Genomic DNA, 27,773 nt, shown 5'->3' with positions numbered 1-27,773 from the left:
AATGAGATCTTAGTTGCACAATTGTACATCTAACTAAGCTGTTTGGTGCAGTATTTCTCAAGTGAAAAAAAGAAGCATGAAAACCATTTGTCTGTCGCTGAATGACAACAAACACTTAGTTGAAGAATCCCTACTGTTGACCAATGACGACGAAGGGTCGTAGATTCTGGCTCTGAATTTCGGCGTGCCTCGAGAATTTGGGGATTTGCACGAACAGCCGGGAAAAAAAACGAAGACCAAAACGAACAAAAGCGTCACAAAATGACGTCATAATATATGCAGAAACTGTTCCAAATTGTTTCAGATGGGAAGCATGCCTTAAGGCAGTGTCATTGGGTTCAGGAAGGACAGAAGAGATGGAGGACACACACACACACACACACACACACACACACACACACACACACACACACACACACACACACACACACACACACACACACAGAGGAGAGCTAGCCAATCATTACATTTTTTTTACATTTTAGTCATTTAGCAGACGCTCTTATCCAGAGCGACTTACAGTAGAGTGTATACATTTTTTTAACATTTTTTTTTACATTTCATTACATTTTACATACTGAGACATGGATATCCCTACCGGCCAAACCCTCCCTAACCCGGACGACGCTATGCCAATTGTGCGTCGCTCCACGGACCTCCCGGTTGCGGCCGGCTGCGACAGAGCCTGGGCGCGAACCCAGCCCAGCCTGGGCGCGAACCCAGAGACTCTGGTGGCGCAGCTAGCCCTGCGATGCAGTGCCCTAGACCACTGCGCCGCCCGGGAGGCAATCACTGAGTAGGAGATTAGGCTTCCCAGAAAACGTAAACATAGCACCTGACCAGAAACATGTAGCCATACTACATTACTCTTAACAGGATGTCTCCTCGTAGGGCTGATGGGAGACAGTGTGTGCCTGTGTGTTTGTGCGTGGGTGAATAATGCATCCCATATTAAAAGAGAGGGCAAGAGAGAAAAAGGGAAGAAGATAAAGTGTGTGAGAGGGAAAGAGAGAGTGAATGTTTTAAGTAAGTATGTAAGTGACTTCCGATAGGCTTTTCATTATGATAAATCTGGAACCTCAACTCTCTCCATATTTACACAGCTATTCCAGCGGCACCGGCTCATTTCATTATGGTAATGCTGTCCCTGTAAATGCACATTTCTTTATGGGGAAGCTCTCCCCCTCAGGCCAGCTAGGCTTTCAGCCTGAATGGGCTCTGCTCAGCCCCTCCACTGGAGACACAGGATCAAACACACACACACGCAAACAAATTCTGTACATACATGAGCACAAGCACAAACACATACATATTTATGTGCACACATATTTGTGTGCGTAAACACACACACATGCACACACGTCTCCTACTACTTCACCTGTCAATAGAATAGGTTAGTATAGGGTACCGTGGCTCTTTTTTTTTGTTGCTCTAGTTGTCATCCTGTCCTAGCTAATAAAATGAGTGGTTTGTATGCAAAGTCTGGTCCATGATCCCCTAAACCCTATGTCTGTGTGTCTGTTGGGTCAGACTTACCCTGATAAGACACCCAGCACCAAGTTGAGCATGAAGAAGGATCCGATGATGATCAAGGGGATGAAGTAGAGCCAGTTCCAGGTGTTCCCCGAGGCATCGTTAGCCTGCACGCACGCGCACAGGCGCACACACACACACACACACACACACACACACACACACACACACACACACACACACACACACACACACACACACACACACACACACAGAGTGGGAAAGAGACAAAGAAAAAGGTGTATGTGTATTACGTTTCCTCTTAATGTTTGCAGTTTGTCAATGTACAGCATCTGCATAACATCTATATCTGACAAGTTTGCTACACTTGCTTGTACACAAAAACGTCAATATACACTACTTACTCTGTCACTAAAATAAATGTCTTCTTACCGGTAAACACACTCCCACAGAGTCAGTCAACCAACCACCAAATCAGATCCACCAGGTACCATGTGCAGAACAGAGAGACCTTGGGGCTTCTATCACTGTAAAACAACTGTGTAATACAACCCCAAACTACTGTTTCTAAACAGCCAATTGCAAAAATTGTGGAAAGCCAAACTAGCCTGACAAGCCAATCCCCTGCTGGGAAAGACACAGGCTGAGGTCTGGCCTATATAATGGTCAGGAGCTATCTGCCTGCCTGTCTACAGTGGCTTGCGAAAGTATTCACCCCCTTGGCATTTTTTCTATTTTATTGCCTTACTACCTGGAAATAAAATAGATTTTTTTGTGGGATTGTATCATTTGATTTACACAACATGCCTACCACTTTTAAGATGCAAAATATTTTTTATTGTGAAACAAACGAGAAATAAGACAAAAAAACAGAAAACTCGAGCGTGCATAACTATTCACCCCCCCAAAGTCAATACTTTGTAGAGCCACCTTTTGCATCAATTACAGCTGCAAGTCTCTTGGGGTATGTCTCTATCAGCATGGCACATCTAGCCACTGGGGTTTTTGCCCATTCTTCAAGGCAAAACTGCTCCAGCTCCTTCAAGCTGGATGGGTTCTGCTGGTGTACAGCAATCTTTAAGTCATACCACAGATTCTCAATTGGTTTGAGGTCTGGGCTTTGACTAGGCCATTCCAAGACATGTAAATGTTTCCCCTTAAAACACTCGAGTGTTGCTTTAGCAGTATGCTTAGGATCATTGTCCTGCTGGAAGGTGAACCTCCGTTCCAGTCTCAAATCTCTGGAAGACCGAAACAGGTTTCCCTCAAGGATTTCCCTGTATTTAGCGCCATCCATCATTCCTTCAAATCTGATTAGTTTCTCAGTCCCTGCTGATGAAAAACATCCCCATAGCATGATGCTGCCATCACCACCAGTCTTCACTGTGTGGATGGTATTCTTCGGGTGATGGGAGGTGTTGGGTTTGCGCCAGACATAGCGTTTTGCTTCATGGCCAAAAAGCTCAATTTTTGTCTCATCTGACCAGAGTACTTTCTTCCATATGTTTGGGGAGACTCCCACATGCCTTTTGGCGAACACCAATCATGTTTGCTTATTTTTTCTTTATGCAATGTCTTTTTTCTGGCCACTCTTCCGTAAAGCCCAGCTCTGTGGAGTGTACGGCTTAAAGTGGTCCTATGGACAGATACTCCACTCTCCGCTATGGAGCTTTGCAGCTCCTTCAGGGTTCTCTTTGGTGCCTGTTGCCTCTCTGATTAATGCCCTCCTTGCCTGGTCTGTGAGTTTTGGTGTGCGGCTCTCTCGTCAGGTTTGTTGTGGTGCTATAGGCTTTCCATTTTTTAATAATGGATTTAATGGTGCTCTGTGGGATGTTCAAAGTTTCTGTTTTTTATAACCCAACCCTGATCTGTACTTCTCCAGAACTTTGTCCCTGACCTGAGCTCCTTCATGGTGCCGCTTCTTTGGTGGTGCCCCTTGCATAGTGGTGTTGCAGACTCTGTGGCCTTTCAGAACAGGTGAAAATATACTGAGATCATGTGACACTTAAATAAAGTCCACCTGTGTGCAATCTAACTAATTATGTGACTTCTGAAGGTAATCGGTTGCACCAGATCTTATTTAGGGGCTTCATATCAAAGGGGGTTAATACATATGCACGCACCACTTTACATTTTTTTAAACAAGTCATTTTTTTTCATTTCACTTCACCAATTTGGACTATTTTGTGTATGTCCATTATATGAAATCCAAAATAAAAATCCATTTAAATTACAGGTTGTAATGCAACAAAATAGGAAAAACGCCAAGGGAGTGAATATTTTTGCAAGGCACTGTATCGGCCTGTCTGCCTGACTAGTTTCCCAGTACACTCTGAGAAAAAAGGGTTCCAAACGGGTTCCTTGGCTGTCCCCATAGAACAAAGATTTTTGGTTCCAGGTAGAATTATTTGGGGAACCAAAAGGGTTCTGCCTGCATCCAAAAATAGTTCTTTAAAGGGTTCTCCTATGGGGACAGTCGAAGAACCCTTTAAGGTTCTAGATAGCACCTTTTTTTCTGTAGTTATGTATTGGTACGATATGCTCCAGTGGATTATTGGACTCTAATCCAGCTAGGTCTACTGTAATGTTACACACTTCTTTTATTCTATGTTGATTTATATTCACGTTTTTATTGTCACGTCCACAAGTACAGTGAACTGCCTTTCCTGCTTACTCTTTCCCAACAATGCAGTAATCAATATCAGTAAAACTATAAACAATGTATTTTTAAAAAGTCAAGTGGAACAAAAACATGAGAAAAGAAAAGTGTGTGTGCTAATGTGTGTGTGTGTGTGCATAGAGACACTGCAAAAATAAACATAAAATAGAAAGGTTAATGCAGATAGGAAGTGTACTGTATCTGCAAGAACCTGTCATTTGAACTACCCATGAGCTCTCCATGAAAAAACTGCATCATAATTCTCAGGGTGCATCCCAAATGACACCCAATTCCCGATATAAAAAGTGGTCCCTAAAGTCGAACACTATATTGGGAAGACAGTGTGCCATTCGGGACAAGGCCTCAGATTGTGATTGTGGCAGAGAATATTAATATTGCAGTGGGTAGCCTGTAGCATTGACTTTGGCCTGAGATTTGATTATACAGGCATTATTATCAATCACTCCAGTTCAGGTGACCTCTCTACCCTCCTAAAACTTCCTGGATCAATCTTACTCTCCATAGTTGGCCATAGGGTGAGGATTCCATTGAGGATTCCATTGATTAGATAAGACCTACACTAAGACCTATTGACCAATGGCTTGTACTGGGCAATTAAGGAAAGGTGGCAGGGGGAAGATACTGGAATAACAAGGGTAATTAACAGCTCTGTCATTAACCCATAGGGACCTGGTTTGTCACCTAATCAGAACACATTCATGTATGCTAATGATCAATAGTGATGCAGTAACAGAAAAAGGTGTGAGACCATAGTGAATACACTACATGGCCAAAAGTATACCTCATTCCAAAACCCTGGGCATCAATATGGAGTTAGTCATTCCTTTGCTGCTAAAACAGCATCTATAACTATTCTGGGAAGGCTTTCCACTAGATGTTGTAACATTTCTGCAGGGACTTGCTTTAATTCAGCCAGAAGAGCATTAGTGAGCTTGGGCACTGATGTTGGGAGAATAGGCCTGGCTCGCAGTCGGCGTTCCAATTCATCCCAAAGGTGTTCGATGGGTTTGAGGTCAGGGCTCTGTGCAGGCCAGTCAAGTTCTTCCACACTGATCTCGACTAACCATTTCTGTATGGACCTCGCTTTCCCATCACTGGAACTAAGAGGCTCACACCTGAGAACGAGTATACACTGCTCCAGAGTCCAATGACGGCGAGCTTTACACCATTCCAGCCGACGCTTGGCATTGCGCATGGTTATCCTACGCTCGTGTGCGGCTGCTTGGCCATGGAAACCCATTTCATGATGCTCCCAACTAACAGTTCTTGTGCTGACGGTGCTAGAAATCGGTAGTGAGTGTTGCAATGGACAGACAATTTTTACATACCGAGCTCTTCAGCACTCAGTGGTCCCGTTTTGTGAGCTTGTGTGGCCTACCATTTCATGGTTGAGCCAGTGTTGCTCCTAGACGTTTCAAATCAAAATCAAATCACATTTTATTGGTCACACAAATGGTTAGCAGATGTTAATGCGAGTGTAGCGAAATGCTTGTGCTTCTAGTTGCAGTAATATCTAACAAGTAATCTAACAATTCCCCAACAACTACCTAATACACACAAATCTAAAGTGGTGAATGAGAATATGTACATATAAATATATGGATGAGCGATGGCCGAGCGGCATAGGCAAGGTGCAATAGATGGCATAAAATACAGTATATACATATGAGTAATGTAAGATATGCAAACATTATTAAAGTGGCATTATTTAAAGTGGCATTGTTTAAAGTGACCCATTTATTAAAGCGGACAGTGATTGGGTCTCAATGCAAGCAGCAGCCTCTCTGAGTTAGTGATTGCTGTTTAGCAGTCTGATGGCCTTGAGATAGAAGCTGTTTTTCAGTCTCTCGGTCCCAGCTTTGATGCACCTGTACTGACCTCACCTTCTGGATGGTAGCGGGGTGAACAGGCAGTGGCTCGGGTGGTTGTTGACCTTGATCTTTTTGGCATTCCTGTGACATCGGGTGCTGTAGGTGTCATGGAGGGCAGGTAGTTTGCCCCCAGTGATGCGCTGTACACCATCTTCTGGAGAGCCTTGCGGTTGAGGGAGGTGCAGTTGCTGTGATAGGCTGTGATACAGCCAGACAGGATGCTCTCGCATCTGTAAAAGTGTGTCAGGTGTTTGGGTGACAAGCCAAATTTCTTCAGGCTCCTGAGGTTGAAGAGGCGGTGTTGCGCCTTCTTCACCATCTGTGATGTGTACGCAGAGGAACTTAAAAAACGTCTCCACTGCTGTCCTTTCGATGTGGATAGGGGCGAGCTCCCTCTGCTGTTTCCTGAAGTCCACAATCATCTCCTTTGTTTTGTTGACGTGGAGTAAGAGGTTGTTTTCCTGACACCACACTCCGAGTGCCCTCACCTCCTCCCTGTAGGCTGTCTCGTCATTGTTGGTAATCAAGCCCACGACTGTTGTCTCATCTGCAAACTTGATGATTGAGTTGGAGGCGTGCATGGTCACGCAGTCATGGGTGAACAGGGAGTACAGGAGAGGGCTCAGAACGCACCCTTGTGGGCCCCAGTGTTGAGGATCAGCGGGGTGGAGATGTTGTTTCCTACCTTCACCACCTGGGGGGGGGGGGGGGGGGCATCAGAAAGTCCACGACGCAATTGCACAGGGCGGAGTTGAGACTCAGGGCCTCCAGCTTGATGATGAGCTTGGTGGGTACTATGGTGTTGAATGATGAGCTGTAGTCAATGAACAGCATTCTTACATAGGTATTCCTCTTGTCCAGACGGGATAGGGCAGTGTGCAGAGAGATGGCGATTGCATCGTCTGTGGACCTGTTGACGCGGCATGCAAACTGAAGTGGGTCTAGGGTGGCCGATAAGGTGGAGGTGATATGATCCTTGACTTGTCTCTCAAAGCACTTCATGATGAGCAGTAGTCATTTAGTTCAGTTACCTTTGCCTTCTTGGGTACTGGAACAATGGTGGCCATCTTGAAGCATTTGGGGACAGCAGACTGGGATAGGGAGTGATTTAAGATGTCCGTAAACACACCAGCCAGCTGGTCTGCGCATGCTCTGAGGACGTGGCTGATGATACCGTCTGGGCCAGTAGCCTTGCGAGGGTTAACACGTTTAAATGTTTTACTCACGTTGGCCACGTAGCAAGAGGGGGGGGGGGGGGAGCACAGTCCTTGTTAGTGGGCCATGACACTGTATTATCCTCAAAGAAGGCGTTTAGTCTGGAAGCGTGACGTCGGTGTCCGTGACGTGGCTGGTTTTCTTTTTGTGGTCCGTGATTTCCTGTAGACCCTGCCACATACGTCTCGTGTCTGAGCCGTTAAATTGCGACTCCACTTTGTCCCTGTACTGGCATTTTGCTTGTTTGATTGCCTTGCGGAGGGAATATCTTCACTGTTAATATTCAGGCATATTCCCAGACCTCTTTCCATGGTTAAATGCGGTCCTTCACGGTTTCTGGTTAGGGTAGGTTTTAATAGTCACAGTGGGTACAACATCTCCAATGCACTTCTTTATAAACTCAGTCACTGAGTCAGCGTATAGATCGATGTTATCTGAGGCCGACCGGAACATATCCCAGTCCGCGTGATCAAAACAATCTTGAAGTGTGGATTCCGATTGGTCAGACTAACATGGAATGGTTCTAGTCACTGGTACATATCCTGTTCGAGTTTCTGCCTATAAGACGGTAAGAGCAAGATGGTGTCGTGGTCGGATTTGCCAAAGGGAGGGTGGGGGAGGGCTTTGTTTGCGTCGCGGAAGTTAGAGTAGCAGTGATCGAGTGTATTACACCCGCGCGTAGTGCAATCAATATGCTGATAGAATTTAGGTAGCCTTGTTCTCAAATTTGCTTTGTTAAAATCCCCAGCTACAATAACTGCAGCCTCAGGATATATGGTTTCCAGTTTAAATAGAGTCCAGAGTCCAGTTCCTTGAGGGCCGTCTTGGTGTCTGCATGAGGGGGAATGTACACCGCTGTGACGATAACTGACGAGAATTCTCTTGGGAGATAATTTGGCCGGCATTTGATTGTAAGTAATTCTAGGTTGGGTGAGCTGAAGGACTTGAGTTCCTGTATGTTGTTATGATTACACCATGAGTCGTTAATCATGAAGCATATATCCCCGACCTTCCTCTTCCCAGAGAGGAGTTTATCTCTGTCAGCGCAATGCATGAAAAAAACAAAATAATGCATAGTTTCCTAAGGACTCAAAGCGAGGCGGCCATCTTGCATCCACTTCACAATAACAGCACTTACAGTTGACCTGAGAAGCTCGAGCAGGGCAGAAATGTGACGAACTGACTTGTTGGAAAGGTGGCATCCTATGACAGTGCCACGTTGAAAGTCACTGAGCTCTTCTGTAAGCCCATTCAATTGCCACTGTTTGTCTATGGAGATTGCATTCATGTGTGCTTGATTTTATACACCTGTCAGTAACAGGTTTGGCTGAAATAGCCAAAGCCACTAATTTGAAGGGGTGTCCACATACTTTGTATATATAGTGTATTTCCCACCATTCCACTAGCTTAGCACACCATAATTGGACTCAACATCTCTCCCTTTACACTCTCTGCTTTGGGCCCCACTTGTGTTTTTATCTGGTTACTAACTGGCCCAGGGCTGTTTTGGTCACTGTGCTCATATTGTGAAGAGTACGATTGAGTTATGGAAAATCTGATACAGAATCAGTTCTCCTGGGCAGCAGGCTGCCAGAGGGTGTGTTTACCACATGAGCCCCTAATCCCAGAGAATCAGTGTGCTAACAGTATGGACCCAGGGACTGATGGTTTTATGAAGCATGGTGACATTGTAATAGTGACATGTAATAAAAAATAAAAATAAATAAATAAATAATAATAATAATAATAAAAAAACTCCAAACGAGCTTCAGCGCCATACAACACTCCTTAAAAGTGGCCTCCAACTGCTCTTAAATGCTTGTAAAACTAAATGCATGCTCTTGAACCGGTTGCTGCACGCACCCGCCCGCCCGACTAGCATGACTACTCTGGAGTAGTAGGTGTCTAGGTGTCTGGCTAGACTGTAAACTCTCCTTCGACTCACATTGAGCATCTCCAATCCAAAGTTAATCTAGAATCGGCTTCCTATTCTGCAACAAAGCATCCTTCACTCATGCTGCCAAACATACCCTTGTAAAACTGACTATCCTACCGATCCTTGACTTCGGCAATGTAATTTACAAAATAGCCTCCAACACTCTACTCAGCAAATTGGATGTAGTCTATCACAGAGCCATCCATTTCATCACCAAAGCCCTATATACTACCCACCACTGCGACCTGTATGCTCTCGTTGGCTGGCCCTCGCTACAAAATCGTCGCTAAACCCACTGGCTCCAGGTCATCTATAAGTCTTTGCTAGGTAAAGCTCCGCCTTATCTCAGCTCACTGGTCACCATAGCAAAACCTGCCCGTAGCACGCGCTCCAGTAGGTATATTACACTGGTCATCCCCAAAGCCAGTACCTATGATAAAAATTACAGACCTCTACATGATTTATAAGTAGGAAAACCTGCAAAATCGGCAGTGTTTCAAATACTTGTTCTCCCCACTGTATATAGCACACACACACACACTACCAGTCAAAAGTTTGGACACCTCCTACTCATTCAAGGGTTTTTCTTTATTTTGACTATTTTCTACATTGTAGAATAAGAGTGAAAACATAAAAACTATGAAATAACACATATGGAATCATGTAGTAACCAAAAAAGTGTTAAACAAATCAAAATATATTTTAGATTTGAGATTCTTCAAAGTAGTTTTGATGTCTTCACTATTATTCTTCAATTTATTAAATAGTCAAAATAAAGAAAAACCCTTGAATGAGTAGATGTGTCCAAACTTTTGAATGGTACTGTATATGTGTGTGTGTGTGTGTATGTATACAGTTGATGTTGGAAGTTTACATACACATTAGCCAAATACATGTAAACTCAGTTTTTCACAATTCCTGACATTTAATCCTAGTAAAAATTCCCTGTCTAAGGGCAGTTAGGATCACCACGTTATTTAAAGAATGTGAAATGTCAGAATAATAGTAGAGAGAATTATTTATTTCAGCTTTTATTTATTTCATCACATTCCCAGTGGGTCAGAAGTTTACATACACTCAATTCGTTTTTGGTAGCATTGCCTTAAAATTGTTTATCTTGGGTCAACCATTTTGGTGGGTGATGGTGGGTGAATTTTGGCCCATTCCTCCTGACAGAGCTGGTGTAACTGAGTCAGGTTTGTAGGCCTCCTTGGTCTCACACGGTTTTTCAGTTCTGCCCACAAATTTCTATAGGATTGAGGTCAGGGTTTTGTGATGGCCACTCCAATATCTTGACTTTGTTGTCCAACTTTGGAAGTATGCTTGGGGTCATTGTCCATTTTGAATACCCATTTGCGACCAAGCTTTAACTTTCTGACTGATGTCTTGAGATGTTGCTTCAATATATCCACATAATTTCCCTTCCTCTTGATGCCATCTATCTTGTGAAGTGCACCAGTCCCTCCTGTAGCAAAGCATCCCCACAACATGATGCTGCTCTTCGGCTTGCAAGCCTAACCCTTTTTCCTCCAAACATAACGATGGTCATTTATGGCCAACAGTTATATTTTTGTTTCATCAGATCGGAGGACATTTCTCCAAAAAGTACAATCTTTGTCCCCATGTGCAGTTGGAAACCGTAGTCTGGCTTTTTTATGGCGGTTTTGGAGCAGTGGCTTCTTCCTTGTTATGTTGATATAGGAGTCTTTTAACTGTGGATATAGATACTTTTGTACCTATCTTCACAAGGTCCTTTGCTGTTGTTCTGTGATTGATTTGCACTTTTCGCACCAAAGTACGTTCATCTCTAGGAGACAGAACGCATCTCCTTCCTGAGCGTTATGACGACAGCGTGGTCCCATGGTGTTTATACTTATTTCTACAGATTTTGTACAATTTGTTTAAAAAAATTCTGAGGTCTTGGATGATTTATTTTGATTTTCCCATGATGTCAAGCAAAGAGGCACTGAGTTTGAAGGTAGGCCTTGAAATACATCCACAGGTACACCTACAATTGACTCAAATTAAGTTCATTAGCGTGTCAAAAGCTTCTAAAGCCATGACATCATTTTCTGGAATTTTCCAAGCTGTTTAAAAGGCACAGTCAACTTACTGTACGTAAACTTCTGACCCACTGGAATTGTGATACAGTGAGTTACAAGTAAAATAATCTGTCTATAAACAATTGCTAGAAAAATTACTTGTGTCATGCACAAAGTAGATAGTTTGTTAACAAGAAATTTGTGGAGTGGTTGAAAAACAAGTGTTAATGACTCCAACCTAAGTTGGTAAACTTCCGACTTCAACTGTATTTTATATATATGTAGCTGGAAACTGCAGATTTTTATGGAATATCTACATAGGTGTACAGAGGCCCATTATTAGCAACAATCACTCATGTGTTCCAACGGCACATTGTGTTAGCTAATCCAAGTTTATCATTTTAAAAGTCTAATTGATCATTAGAAAATCCTTTTGCAATTATGATAGCACAGCTGAAAACTGTTGTCCTGATTAAAGAAGCAATTAAACTCCCCTTTAGACTAGTTGAGTATCTGAGCATCAACATTTGTGGGTTTGATTACAGGCTCAAAATGGCCAAAATGTCTCAAAATACCTTTCTTCTGAAACTCGTCAGTCTATTCTTGTTCTGAGAAATGAAAGCTATTCCATTCGAGAAATTGCCAAGAAACTGAAGATCTCATACAACGCTGTGTATTACTCCCTTCACAGAACAGCTCAAACTGGCTCTAACCAGAAAATAAACAGGAGTGGGAGGCCCCGGTGCACAACTGAGCAAGAGAACAAGTACATTAGAGTGTCTAGTTTGAGAAATAGACACTTCACAATTTATTTTCCCTGAGGACAAATAATATATTTGAAACGCTTCAGTCTGGTTTTAGACCGTATCATAGCACTGAGACTGTACTTGTGAAGGTGGTAAATTACCTTTTAATGGTGTCAGACCAAGGCTCTGCATCGGTCCTTGTGCACCTAGACCTTAGTGCTTTTGACACCATCAACCACCACATTCTTTTGGAGAGATTAGAAACCCTAATTGGTCTACAAGGACAGGTTCTTGCCTGGTTAAGATCTTGTCTGTCGGAAAGATCTGTTCGTCTCTGTGGATGGTTTGTCCTCTGACAAGTCAATTGTAAGTTTTGGTGTACCTCAAGGTCCGTTTTAGGACCACTATTGTTTTCACTATATATTCAACCTCTTGTGGATGTCATTCGGAAACAGAATGTTATTTCACTGCTATGCGGACAACACACAGCTGTACATTTCGAATAAACATGGGGAATCCCCAAAATGACCTACCCTGGAAGCCTGTGTTTCAGACATAAGGAAGTGGATGGCGGAAAATGTTTTACTTTTAAACTCGGGCAAAACAGAGAGGCTAGTTCTAGGTCCGCAGAAACAAAGAGATCTGCTGTTGGACCTGAAAATGAATCTTGATGGTTGTACAGTCGTCTCAAATAAAACTGAGGGACCTCAGCGTTACTCTGGACCCTGATCTCTCTTTTGACTAATATATCAAGAATATTTAGAGGACAGCTTTATTCCATCTTAGTAACATTGCAAAAATCTGAACTTTTGTCTAAAAATTATGCAGAAAAGCTAATCCATGCTTTTGTCACTTTAAGATTAGACTACTGCAATGCTCTACTCTCCAGGTTACCCGGATAAAGTACTAAATACACTTCAGTTAGTGCTAAACATAGCTGCCAGAATCCTGACTAGAACCCCAAAATTGTATCATATTACTCCAGTGCTAGCCTCTCTACATTGGCTTTCTGTTAAGGGCTGAATTCTAAATTTTACTGCTAACCTACAGAGCATTACATGGGCTTGCTCCTACCTATCTCTCCGATTTGGTCCTGCCGTACACACCTACATGTACGCTACGGTCACAAGACGCAGGCCTCCTTATTGTCCCTAGAATTTCTAAGCTAACAGCTGGAGGCAGGCTTTCTCCTTGAGAACTCCATTTTAATGGAATGGTCTGCCTATCCATGTGAGAAACGCAGACTCGGTCTAGACCTTTAAGTCAATACTTTAGAATCATCTCTTCAGTAGGTCCTATGATTGAGTGTAGTCTGGCCCAGGGGTGCGAAGATGAACGGCACTTGCTGTCTCGACCTCTGAATGGTCGGCTATGAAAAGCCAACTGACATTTCCTCCCGAGGTACTGAGCTGTTGCACCTTCTACAACCACTGGTTATTATTTGACCCTGCTGGTCATCTATGACCGTTTGAACATCTTGAAGAACAATCTGGTCTTAAATGGCCATGTACTCTTATAAACTCCAACCAGCACAGTCAGAAGAGGACTGGCCACCCCTCAGAGCCTGGCTCCTCTCTGGGATTCTTCTTCGGTTCCTCCCTTTCTATGGAGTTTTTCCTAGCCACCGTGCTTCTACATCTGCATTGCTTGCTGTTAGGGGTTTTAGGCTGGGTTTCTGTATAGCACTTTGTGACATCTGCTGATGTAAAAAGGGCTTTTTAAACACATTTGATTGCTTGATTAATTGACTGTTAGAACCAGTAAAGGAGGAATTACTTTGGTTTTCCTCCAGGCCTAAGGAAAAAACACCTTCCTCTAGACTTAGAGAAAAAAAAAGTGACAGATAGGAGTGGCTATAGAGTCAGCTACCATCCGCAGTAGCTTTCCATCTAAGTTGTCAATGTCAGGAGGTTTAGTTATTATCGATCAATAACAATTCGTTTTTCACCTCTACCACACTATCTTTACAAAATAAAAATGTACAATGCTGTTCTTGCATTATTTGTTTTATTATGAATTCTTTATATCATTAATCTTGGCTTCAAAATACCGTTTCTTCTTTTTATGGAGTTTAGTCACATAATTTCTCAATTTGCAGTAAGTCAGCGAGTCAGCTGTACAGCCAGACTTAGCCACTCCTTTTGCCCCATCTCTTTCAAACAGTTTTTAAATTCCTCATCAATCCATTAACAGTTATAATAGTCAGTTTCTTAACAGGTGCATGTTTATTAATAATTGGAAGAATCAATTTCACAAACTCATCAAGTGCAGTGTCTAGATGCTCCTTATTAATCACATCAGACCAACAAATATTTTTTTACATTGTCCACATAAGAGTCACAGCAAAATCTTTTGTATGATCTTTTATTCACCATTTTAGGCCCAGCTTTTGGAACTTTGGCTTTCCTGGATATAGCTATACTGTGATCACTGCACGGATATAGCTTTAGAACAAAGTTCTTCAGTATTAGTAGAAATGTGATCAATACATGTGGATGATCTTGTTTCTGTAGTGTTTGTCAACATCCTAGTAGGTTGATTAATAACCTGAACAAGATTACAGGCACTGGTTACAGTAAGAAGCTTCCTCTTGAGTGGACAGCTTGATGAAAACCAGTCAATAATCAGATCCCAGAGAAAGTAGACCTCTCTGTTTACATCACATGCACTATCAAGCATTCCACACACATTATTTAGATTGTTAGCACTTGGTGGCCTTTAGAAACACCCCACAAGAATAGGCTTTAGATCCAGGTGAACCAGCACTTTAATAAAACTTGGTAGCTAGTTATGAGGTTAAGAGATTGGCTCTGACAGTGCACAGGGAAACAGATTCAAGCCCAAACCCATTCCTACCCCTCGAAGATCCCACAGGGTTGCATTGCTGGAGGAGGAAAAAGGCTGTAGAGGCACAATGATGGGAGAGATGAACACACACACCAGCAGATCTGTAGAGCTACAAAAAGGCCACCGTGCTAGACGCATGGTAAAAGATTACACTGGGTCTGCATCCCAAATGGCACTTCATTCTCTCTATATAGTGCATAACAGAGCCATATGGGCCATGGTCAAAAGTAGTGTACTAAATAGGCACTCAGAATCAGTTTTGGAGCTCCATTAAGAGTGCAGACACAGGGAGGGCGAGGTACAAACTGGTTGGAACAATGGGGGAAAACACAAGGAACAATGGCCTTGAGAGAATTCTGAAAAGGAAAGCATTTTCTTTACGGTTCTAGGTGATGTTAAGTGCACTACTCTCTGGTTATCATCTTGGTTTTGGTCATGAGATGAACACTGGAATATTATTACGGTGTAAAACAGGAAGAAACTATGTCTCTCAATATCTCTCTATCAGCCCTATGTATCTCATTTACACACTCACTGTCCTTGCCTCTCAATTTGTCCTTCTCTCTTTTTCACTTTCTCTCCGTCTCCCTGCACATAGAGCTTACGCATGCCTCTGGAATGTGTAGCCAGCCGTCTGTCTCAGTAAAGACACACACACACAGAGACGTGAGCCCAGTCCTCTTCCACTCCCCTCATGTTTTACTGCCGATCCAACAAGCTACAACCAAAACGGGATGATTCACTGACAACAGACAAACACAGATCATACTAGTCTCAACGTAGCCCCTCTCACTCCACGCCGTCCGCCTGCCCCTCCTCCTCACTCTCCGTCTATTTTTAAGTGTTTAATGAGCGATGTGATCGTTGTGACAGTAGAGGATACCATGGAAACGGGGTCAAGGTGAGCCCAGCCTACAGTGACTCAGATGGCTCTAATGAGGTGAGAGACACGGGTAACACTGAGCACAACCATTGCTGTGACTGTGAAACTATGAACACTCAGACTACTGTGACGGTGATACTACGACCACAAGGACTACTGTGACATTGAAACTAGGTCCACAAGGACTACTGTGACATTGAAACTAGGTCCACAACCACTACTGTGACTGTGAAACTACAGTAAGACCCCAAAGACTACTGTGACTAGACAAATGACACATTATAGTGGGAACTATGACCACAAGAGGGCCACACAGGCAATCCACCACTATAAACATTTAGATAGCCATGACCACATAGAGTCACACTACTAAACAATTAAACCTTTCCCTGCAGTCAATGACCAAAAGTTCCCCTTAGTAGCTTCATGTGTGGAAAGTTATATTTTTCAGAATTAACATTATTTCAAAACTACCGCTGAAAATACAGTGTTTCTGTGGCAAATGGGCCCCAGCGAGCCAAATCACCAGTTGAGATCTTTATCTGCCTCTCTCCCCTCCAACACAATGTCATAAATCACCAGCTGCCCACTATTCCCCAGTCTCCCTGACACCTACAGTTGAAGTCGGAAGTTTACATTCACTTAGGTTGGAGTCATTACAACTCGTTTTTCAACCACTACACACATTTCTTGTTAACAAACTATAGTTTTGGCAAGTCGGTTAGGACATCTACTTTGTGCATGATGCAAGTAATTTTTCCAACAATTGTTTACAGACAGATTATTTCACTTATAATTCACTTATAATTCACCCACGTCCAGTGTGTCAGAAGTTTACATACACTAAGTTGACTGTGCCTTTAAACAGCTTGGAAAATTGAAGAAAAGGATGTCATGGCTTTAGAAGCTTCTGATAGGCTAATTGGCATCGTTTGAGTCAATTGGAGGTGTACCTGTGGATGTATTTCAAGGCCCACCTTCAAACTCAGTGCCTCTTTGCTTGACATCATGGGAAAATCAAAAGAAATCAGGCAAGACCTCAGAAAAAAAATTGTAGCCCTCCACAAGTCTGGTACATCCTTGGGAGCAATTTCCAAATGCCTGAAGGTACCACGTTCATCTGTACAAACAATAGTAAGCAAGTGTAAACACCATGGGACCACACAGCCGTCATACCACTCAGGAAGGAGACATGTTCTGTCTCCTAGAGATGAACGTACTTTGGTGCGAAAAGTGCAAATCAATCTCAGAACAACAGCAAAGGACCTTGTGAAGATGCTGGAGGAAACTGATACAAAAGTATCTATATCCACAGTAAAAGCGAGTCCTATATCAACATAACGTGAAAGGCCGCTCAGCAAGGAAGAAGCCACTGCTCCAAAACTGCCATAAAAAAGCCAGACTGTGGTTTGCAACTGCACATGGGGACAATTTTTTTTCTGAGGTCTTGGCTGATTCTGACCCTATCCTGATCACAGGCCACACCAAGTTTGCCCCTGACTGGTGCTTCGGCATCTACAAGCAGCGCATCAGAAAGACCAGAGTGAACACTTTGTCTGGGATTGCTGGTGTTGTGAAGGTCAGCACTGTGACAGGGGTCAACATCCCACAGCTGGTTGGATTGGAGGATGGTATGGGTGCTGGTGGAAAAATATGGCTGGTAACAACACCTGACTCCGTACTTCAGGCCGCTGCCATAGATCAAGCAATACCAGCACGTCGGATGAATATACTTTTCATTGCATTATAGGAGGTTATTCCTCTTCTCTAAACATGGAAGGTGAATTGATATTGCGCAAGGTTGTAATGGCTTCTACCTTTTTTTGTTATTTCCTGTTTTACAGCTTCGATGTTCTGGTGCCTGGTGTTGTTGTCGCCAAGGAGCGTTCGGACTCAGTCGGTACCAGGTATCAGCTGCTGCGCAACACTGACATCCTTCCTCCCATCGATGGTCTGCCTGTACAAGCATCACCTGGACTGGACAGAGCTAGACAAACGTATATTTTTGAGGAGATAGGGGAGTTTTGCGACGAAGAGGATATGGCCATGACATGCCCTTCACCAAAGTCAAACAGGCTCTCTGAATATAGATTCCCTTGTTCATGCGTAGTTTGGACGGACCAGTCTTCAGCACTATCTTCAGTGCCTCTGTTCACATGACTCTCTACTAACACACACGCCGTACATTGCTGCTACTATTAATTTTTATCCCACTGCTCAGCCACTTTACCCCTGATTGTATGCATACAACTACCTCGTCTATCACTGATATTGTTCTTGTACATACTGTATATTTTATTTATATTGACTCTATTTCCGACATTGCTACTATGCAAGTAACCATTTGGCTGTACCGTTTCCACTTCCTGTAGAGACCCATCCACTGAGCTAGATGTGGCTGGGGGTTAGGGCATTTCCTTCACATGACCCATCAATTTAGACCCGTGTGGCTTTGTGAGCGTTATCTAATATTTATAAATTACTTCTATCTGGACACTTTCTGTTTACCTGGAATTGTTCCTTATTGTAGGCTACTACTTTTACCACTTTGTCTTAATCTTACAAAATGCAGTGTATGATATACCATTTTGTAGCTATGTGTCTTTGCTTTTATCCAATGTAAAAAAAAAAAAAATCAAAACATTTTTGCTACATAAGAACGAATCAAGGTGGTCGGTCACATTTGCACATTGTTACAACACTGCATAAAGCCATAATATATTTGAATTGCCTCTATTCCTTTTGAATGATTGTGAGTGTAATGTTTTACTGTTTATTTATTTTTTTACTTCACTTTGGTTTACTATCTATTTCACTTGCTTTGGAAATGTAAACATATGTTTCCCATGCCAATAACGCCCTTTGAATTGAGACATGATGAGAGACAGTGAGAGGCCCTACCTGTAAGATATTTTGTGAATAAACATTTTGTGCTAAACACTTCTATTTCAAGAGGTTTTTGACCATTCAGGGACCTAATTTCAAACACTCATGAAAACATTGTCTTCACTAAAGAAGGGGAATTTGGTCATAAAAACGCTAAGTTATATGCATGAAATAAAGAAGTTTCAAAATGTGTTAGTTTTTGTTGATTTTTGGACACTGACCAACTGTACATCTCTGAACAGTCACATCAGTGTACAGCTCAATAAACACACTTGGAGATTCGCTATATTTCAGTCTTCTGTGATGAAAAAATTATAAAAAAGTATAATATTGTGATGCAAACTTAACATTTAAAATAACCATGTGTGAGGTGTATAATTTTGCTTCAAATTAGATTTGATTAAGACTACAATGAAACTGTGTGACCCTGATTTAACCCACTGCAGTAAAAGGTTAACCCAATTATATTATAGCTACAAAATGCCATTGACCACTAACTCAGTGGCCTTGTTAGATTGTCTGCCCTGAGATTGGAAGGTTGTGGGTTTGATTCCCCAGTCGAGTTCTACCTAAAACTGTACAAATGGGACCTGATGTCTCTCTGCTTGGCACTCAGCATTAAGGAAATGGATTGTGGGTAAGACCCTGCGACAGACTATGAACCTGTCCAGGGGGAGTACATCAAGCTGCCTCACGCTACAGAAACAGGAGATTCCTGCACTATTCTGTCTCATTCTGACAAGGCTACTTACTTAATGCCATTTACCAGAGGCTTTTATCCAACGCTAGATCACACTACATTGAGACAAAGTTCCCATCAGTTGAAGGGAGATAAAGCCTTCTATACAGAGTGAGAGAGGCTTTTGTTCAGTAGTCTTTCCATGTGGTCAGGGTGACTGCTGTGCCAAGGAGGATTATGGGGGGCATAAAGCAAAACATTTCACAGCAGAGGTGATTATAGATTGTTCTAATTAGCCAGCAGTCATTGGGTTGCTTAGACCCTGGGTCTCCCGGGTGGCGCAATGGTCCAGGGCACTGCATCGCAGTGCTAGCTGCGCCACCAGAGTCTCTGGGTTCACGCCCAGGCTCTGTCGCAGCCGGCCGCAACCGGGAAGTCCGTGGGGCGACGCACAATTGGCATAGCGTCGTCCGGGTTAGGGGTTAGGGAGGGATTGGCCGGTAGGGATATCCTTGTCTCAGTATGTAAAAAATGTAATAAAATGTATGCACTCTACTGTAAGTCGCTCTGGATAAGAGCGTCTGCTAAATGACTAAAATGTAAATGTAAAGAGAGAGAGAACAGGAGAGAAATAAAATCAACAAGCACGAAATTAAAATTGCCACATGATTAAAGTTTGGAACCACCCCGCTCACTAGGATCTAACAGTAGTATCTAGCTAGCCTGACAGCATCCCAAATGGCACCCAATTAACCCTGTATAGTGCACAACTTTTAATCAGGGCACATTGCTACTGGGATCGGAGCAGCAGACAGAAAGAAATATACAGAGAGAAACAGAAGCTAAGTTTCCATTCAATCGGCGACAGATTTTCACACACATTTTCCAAAATCCACATAAATATGTGCATTTTCCACCAAACCGGCTTGTTGCGGATAAAAATCGGTGTGTGATGACAGTGCACAAAACAAATATTTTTTAGCTTAAGTTTTCATGTACTGAATAAAAACCTAAAGTTCAATGTGTTTCCTTATCCAACAACAGCTCACAGTCTACATGATGAGATTGTTATGGATAAGAGTGAGAATATTTTTAATTTGTCAAACATTGATCATCATGTCCCCAGAATAAGACTCTCCATATATTTTTTGGAAAGCAACATCAAGCTCATAGTGTGCACTTTCATCATAATTTATTTAATCTGTAGCCTAATAAGCTGCATGGTTTTGCGAGTTGTAGTGGAAGGACAACACACCATAACATCGCGTGACTCCAAGTTTACTTCCATATGATGGTTATTATATCAATATTTGCACATAAGTGAGTCCACCGCCATTTTTCACACAATTCACTTTACCGACACAAAAAGATCCACCATGTCGAACGAACAATTCCATCACAGTTGTTGTGATTTTTTATTTTATATGGTATGACTTTACTCGCATAAATAACAGTGGATAGAAACGTGGTTAGAGAGAGAGAGAGAACGAGACACTGAACGATAGAGAGCAAATGAGAGTTAAAAATAAAATAAAAAATTTAACCTATATTTATCTTGGCAAGTCAATTAAGAACAAATACTTATTTGGCCACCCCGACCAAACCCTAACCCGGACAACGTTGGGCCAATTGTGCGCCGCCCTATGGGACTCCCAATTACGGCTGGTTGAAATACAGCCTGGAATTGAACCAGGGACTGTAGTGACACCTCTAGCACTGAGATGCAGTGCCTTAGACCGCTGTGCCACTCAGGAGCCCCACAAAGTTATAGTGTGTGATTCTGTAATTTTCATTCCATTTACCCTCCGTGAGTAGTTGAACAGTTTAATATGTATTCCTCAGCAATATAGCCCCACAATGTTCCATGATAGCCCATGCTTGTGTCCTTAATGGCATCCTACTCCCTACATAGTGCACTACCCTATGGACCATTTGGGACACAGACCATTTCTATTCTGTTCATCCTCTCTCTGTGTGTGGCTTCTAGACTAAGATGACACTGGGAAGTTGCCTCCCAGTCAGCCTACACTCTCTCACTGAGATGGATGACAGCATTATCAAAATTAACATAAGATCCTATCATTCTTCAATTGGAGTATTTTCCCATGATTAAAACATCAAGATCGTGTGCTCGCACTACTGCCCTCTCCTCTGGGAGTGTCTCACTCACCCACGGAGGGCAAGAAACCTCTCTCTCTGCTTGGTGACATCCTTCCATCCACTCTGATGCTATAATGACTCGATTGGAGATATATTTGCTCAGCTGATAGTGCTAATGTGTAGTGATATTAATGTACTGTTGTCCTGGCCTGGGCCAAGTCACTTCCTTATCATCTCCTCTGGGAACAGGATAGCACAGAGACACTCCATTCCAGAACATCAGCTTCCTCTGAGAGCAAAGGATTGGGGCAGAGGAGAGACACGGGGAGGAGGGAGGGGCAGATTAGCGCTCACCGCACCATTAATGAGTATCCCAGCATTCCCTTGGGGCTGTGGAGAGGAGACAGTCCATCAATCCACAAGGTTGACGCTGGGTAAGGGGAACACGCAATGTACAGAATGGAGAGGGTCTTGTGATCTTATTTCATTATGCTACTGTATTGTTCCTTCCCCTGCATCTGTGCTAAGTACACACACACAAAAACACTGGCATGTGCGCACACACACAGATACATACAGTCTCCTCACAGTGCCTTAAGCGTGATGTGCAAATATTACTGGAAGTGACTCAGAGGCCCAGGCTGAATGTGTGAGCATGACATAAGCAAGGTGTCAAAACCATCCCATAGCTCTTATGAGGCCCGCTTTACAATTGTCATGTGTTCACAAACGCATCACTTCCAAGAAAATATCTCCAGGACACGTACGTGCGTGCGTGCGTGCGTGCGTGTACACATGTACCAGTTCAATCCACTTAATCAGAGTCGAGGAGGGCGGGCCAACAGGATTGATCTGATAGGAGAAAGGCAAACAGTATGTTTACGAGTTCCATGAGGCCTTGTGAAAACGGTCTGTCCTACTTAGAGGGAACACTCCTCACCCTGTGTGAAGGCAGCCTTGCCAGGAACGCAGCAGGGGGCATAACAGAGAGAGACAGAGAGGGGAGAGAGAAATAGAAAGATCGGGAAAAAAGGTGAGAGAAATAGAGAGAGGGAGGAAGAGAAGAGGGAGAGGTAGAGACGGAAACAGAGAGATAGAAGAGAAATAATGGGGAGAGAGACAAAGGGATAGAGTGTGACAGGTGCACTAAAAGCCCAGTGAGTCTGTTCCAAGCAGCATGTAGCCACACAGGAGAGGAGCTTGCTAGCATAACGAGACAGCAGGCAACATGAGAGGTTTTATAAAGAGGAGGGAAAAAAGGAGGATAGAGAGAAGAGGGAGAGGTGTTGGAAGTTGTAGCAGTTGCAAATGCTGCTATCCTGCCACGTTGCTTGCAGCTCAGCCTACCTAAAGACAAGGTGGCAGGATTTGGGGGGAAAAGGAGGAAGCCAGAATCCACACTAGGCTCCAGAACCCAGCAGGGAGTAATCTAAACTGCTGTCTGCTAGTCCTTGTTCTCACATACCAGCTGGTCTTTATTCAAACTGTCTGCTAGTCCTGGTTCTCACATACCAGCTGGTCTTTATTCAAACTGTCTGCTAGTCCTGGTTCTCACATAACAGCTGCTCTTCATTCAAACTGAACACACCTTTGGGTGCACACTGGCTGACCTCCAGGACGCCTACAACACCAGGTGTCGCAGGAAGGTCAAGAAGATAATCAGGGACCCCAGCCACCTGAGCCATGGCCTGTGCTTCCCGTTTCTATCACTCAGACGCAGGCACTATAGGAGCATCATGACAAAAACTGCAAGACTGGCCTATAGTTTTTTACCCCCAGAGCCACCACTAGTCAGCTACCTGCTCCCCTCCTGCCCACTTGGACTTCCTACCCACCACCTCCTCAACGGACATTTTTACACTGCCCCCAACTAAAATGGACATTTTATCATGCTGAGAAGCTAAAACTAGTCAGATACCTGCTTGCCCCCCTTCCTACTCCCCTGGTATTCCTACCCCCCATCCCCTCCTCCCCTGCTTCTCCAACACCCCTTAATATATATTACTATTATTATCTATTTTTATATGTCACTTTGTCCTGCATTGTTGGTTGGGATTTTCACTGTACCCTATAATTACATCTGCAACCCTGTACATGTGACTATTAAACTCTCTAATTTAAACACACACACACGTACGTAATGGAAACACAACACACGGTACCAAGTTTTAGGCCTCCCTTACTTGTCTACATTTTGATAGCCTTTTTTAACCAGATTTTGATAGATCACTTCTCAAGGTTGGATAAATATGTGTCTCTCAGTAAGGAGTTGATGGAGCTGAAATAGATAGATATTCTCCCACTGGAGTCAGTGTGTTGATGTGGAGGTGAAAATGGATCTGATAGAAAACAGTTCCTGTATGTATACTTTATGCCATCAGTGTCAGTGTAGGGTGTGAGTTGATCATAGTGTTGACGGCTCTACCAGCTGGAAGTTGTGTGTGTGTGTGTGTGTGTTTGACCCTCTGTGTGGTGGTGGTGTGAGAGGTCTTGACAGCCTGCTAATGTAAGTGTGTGTGTGTGTACATGTGAGTTATTTTAGTAAAGAACAGTGGGGTAACAAATCAGCTCAAGGCACTGGTAACATCTCCCCAGCTGCACGCTGCTCTGTGTGTGTGTGTGTGTGTGTGTGTGTGTGTGTGTGTGTGTGTGTGTGTGTGACATTCTGTGCACATACACACAGCAGCACGGCAGACACGTACGCTACCTCCAGATCCTCAGTTCTGTTCAAATCAAATGTTATTTGTCATATGTGCCGAATACAACAGGTGTAGACCTTAGAGTGAAACGCTTACTTACAAGCCCTTAACCAACAATGCAGTTTGAAGAAAAATAAGTGTTGACTGTGAATGTGCAGGGGCACAGGTTAGTCAAGGTAATTTAGGTAATATGTACATGTAGGTAGAGGTAAAGTAACTATGCATAGATAATAAACAGAGTAGTAGAAGTGTAAAAATGGGGGGGGGGGTGGGGGGGGGGTTGTATGCAAATAGTCCCGGTAGCCATTTGTTCAGGAGTCTTATGGCTTGGGGGTAGCAGCTGTAAAGAAGCCTCTTGGACTTAGACTTTGCCCTCCGGTACTGCTTGCCGTGCGGTAGCAGAAAGAACAGTGTATGACTAGGGTGGCTGGAGTCTTTGACAATTTTTAGGGCCTTCATCTAACACCGCCTGGTATAGAGGTCCTGGATGGCAGGAAGCTTGGCCCCAATGATGTACTGGGCCATACAAACTACCCTTTGTAGTGCCTTGCGGTCGGAGGCCAAGCAGTTGCCATACCAGGCGGTGATGCAACCAGTCAGTATCCTCTCGATGGTGCAGCTGTAGAACTTTTTGAGGATCTGAGGGCCCATGCCAAATCTTTTCATTCTACTGAGGGGGAATAGGTGTTGTTGTGCCCTCTTCATGACTGTCTTGGTGTGTTTGGACCATGATAGTTTGTTGGTGATGTGGACACCAAGGAACTTGAAGCTCTCAACCTGCTCCACTACAGCCCTGTCGATGAGAATGGGGGTGTGCTCGGTCTTCCTTTTCCTGTAGTCCACAATCATCTCCTTTGTCTTGATGACATTGAGGGAGAGTTTGTTAGCCTGGCACCACACTGCCAGGTCTCTGACCTCCTCCCTATAGGCTGTCTCCTCGTTGTCGGTGATCAGGCCTACAACTGTTGTGTCGTCGGCAAACTTAATGTTGTTGGGAGTCGTGCTTGGCCATGCAGTCATAGGTGAACAGGGAGTACAGGAGGAGACTGAGCATGCACCCAAAGTGCCCCCGTGTTGAGGATCAGCGTGGCAGATGTGTTGTTACCTAACCTTACCACCTGGGGGCGGCCCATCAGGAAGAACAGGACCGAGTTGCAGAGGTCTTAGTGATGAGGTTTGAGGACACTTTGGTGTTGAACGCTGAGCTGTAGTCAATGTTTAGCATTCTCACGTTTGCTACTCAGTCAAATAAACCTCTAGTAGCGCTCTTTCTCTCCATTCTTTCTATACACAGACATGCACTCACTACATACCCAATAGAATATAGGGAGAGAAATCGTGAGAGAGAAGGAAAGTGTGGGATGTGTCAGATCTTAGTTTACAATAAGTGGAAAAGTAAAGAGTGTGTAGGGTTGCAAAATTCCAGTATCTTTCCCAAGTGTGCCAGTTTTCCAGAAAACCTGGTTGAAACATTCACTTAATCATCCAGAATTCTCCAACCAGGATTTCTGAAAAACCTGAGAATTTTGGGAGAGTTGACTGAATTTTGTAACCCTATATAGGTGACATTGTTCTTGGAGAAATAAATAATGAAATAATGAAAGACAGAGGTCTTACATTGTAGAGGATGTCCACCCATCCCTCCATGGTGATGCACTGGAAGACGGTGAGCACGGCAAACAGGATGTTGTCAAAGTTGGTGATGCCGTAGTTGGGGCCGATCCAGTACTCTGTACACTCTGTACTATTAGGACACATCCTGGCTGGGGCCTCCGTACCACAGGGGAACGCTGCTGCTCGCTCACCTGGATGGGGGGGAGAAGAGAAAGAAGGGAGAGAGAGAGAAGGGAGAGTGGGAGGGGGAGTGGTAGGGAGAGAGGGATAGAAAAAGAACAGGGAGAGATGGGGTGAGGGAGGGAGGAGGGGAAGGTAAGGCGGGGTGGGGGGGACACAGGGGAGAGGGGGAGGGAGAGAGTGAGTTACTGTAATTACAACACATACAGTAAAACAAACACACTGGCAGATTAAGTGAGCTTAAAATATGGTACACACACACCAACATGCACTCAGTGCACACCTGCTGATGAATCACACACACACAGCAGCGTGCAGCTGGGGAGATGTTACCAGTGCCTTGAGCTGATTTGTTACCCCACTGTTCTTTACTAAAATAACTCACATGTACACACACACACACACACACACACACTTACATTAGCAGGCTGTCAAGACCTCTCACACCACCACCACACAGAGGGTCAAACACACACACACACACACACACACACACACACACACACACAACTTCCAGCTGGTAGAGCCGTCAACACTATGATCAACTCACACCCTACACTGACACTGATGGCATAAAGTATACATACAGGAACTGTTTTCTATCAGATCCATTTTCACTTCCACATCAACACACTGACTCCAGTGGGAGAATATCTATCTATTTCAGCTCCATCAACTCCTTACTGAGAGACACATATTTATCCAACCTTGAGAAGTGATCTATCGAAATCTGGCTATAAAAGGCTATCAAAATGTAGACAAGTAAGGGAGGCCTAAAACTTGGTACCGTGTGTTGTGTTTCCATAACCTACTGTGTGTGTGTGTGTGTGTGTGTGTGTGTGTGTATGTGTGTGTGTGTTTGCATACTACTACTGTGTACAGTACTGTGTGCAGTATGTGTGTGTAATTCATTCAGCACTCACCAGTGTCGACAGTGAAGCAGGTGGAGTGGAACTTGCCCATGTAGAACTCCACTCCGATGATGGCAAACATGAGTATGGCGAAGAAGAGCAGCATGCCTATCTGGAGCAGAGGCACCATGGCCTTCATGATAGACTTCAATACCACCTGAAGACCTGTGGAGAGAGATGGATTGGGAAGGAAGAGAGATGGAGGGGGAAGGGAGAGAGAGGTGCCATATGTAGACCATGTAAGATAAGATATGTCATACTTAATAAGTCAGTTTGTGTTTGTGCTTTTAAAAATGTACGATCTGTATACAGATCTTCCATATTTTATTATCACTACAGTAATGTTATGGTGCACACTAAGTAACCTGTTGTTGATGTCAGTGACTTACTGGGGATGCCAGACACCAGTTTGAGTGGTCTCAGTACTCTCACCGCTCGCAGAGTCCTCAGGTCAAAGTCTGAGCCCACCGTGGCCAGGATCCTGAAGACACATACATAAGACAACAAGAGGAGAGTCAGGTGGGTGCATTCATAAGAGGCACGTAAATCAGTGCACTCAGGGCAAGATATCTTCACCACTTTCTCTCTCTGTCAGTAAGGACAGTAGAGCAGCAGCAGGTCCTTGTGTGTGTGTGTGTGTGTGTGTGTGTGTGTGTGTGTGTATGTAGCTCTCAGTCACAGAGCCACAGCTGGCTGGCTGCATTATAAGCAGAAGCACATGGAGGTGTGAGGGGGGGGGGGGGGGACAACTAAGTGTTGCACTAAAACCTATTGAAAAACACCACACACTGCGAGAGAGAGACAGAAATACAGTCAGGTCCAGAATTATTGGCACCATTGACAAAGATTAGTAAAAAAGACTGAATCAAATAAATAATAACAATACTGAGCTATACTGTATGCTCCCCCAAAAAATGGGAAATAATATTATCTTATGCTAATACAATTGCTCGGAGAAAGGGATTTGGTTCAACAAGTAATACAAAATAG

The 27,773-nt window shown here is 43.6% G+C and overlaps 1 protein-coding gene across 7 annotated transcripts in view; it reads right to left on the bottom strand.

Moving 5' to 3' along the window:
- The window catches only part of LOC129818346 (voltage-dependent N-type calcium channel subunit alpha-1B-like), a 209,550-nt gene that overhangs the window by 95,106 nt on the left and 86,671 nt on the right, over positions 1–27,773 (bottom strand). For all 7 annotated transcript variants that reach the window (XM_055874150.1, XM_055874152.1, XM_055874151.1 and 4 more), the window contains exons 3-6: positions 27,173–27,264; positions 26,796–26,948; positions 25,696–25,883; positions 1,537–1,640 (exon numbers count right to left, since the gene is read on the bottom strand). In XM_055874150.1, coding sequence (XP_055730125.1) covers positions 1,537–1,640; positions 25,696–25,883; positions 26,796–26,948; positions 27,173–27,264 — 537 coding nt within the window. The remainder of the gene's footprint in view (positions 1–1,536; positions 1,641–25,695; positions 25,884–26,795; positions 26,949–27,172; positions 27,265–27,773) is intronic.

The sequence above is a fragment of the Salvelinus fontinalis genome, chromosome 21 (assembly GCF_029448725.1).
Source record: "Salvelinus fontinalis isolate EN_2023a chromosome 21, ASM2944872v1, whole genome shotgun sequence".
Lineage (NCBI taxonomy): Eukaryota > Metazoa > Chordata > Actinopteri > Salmoniformes > Salmonidae > Salvelinus > Salvelinus fontinalis.
This window is presented reverse-complemented; position numbering and strand designations above follow the sequence as displayed.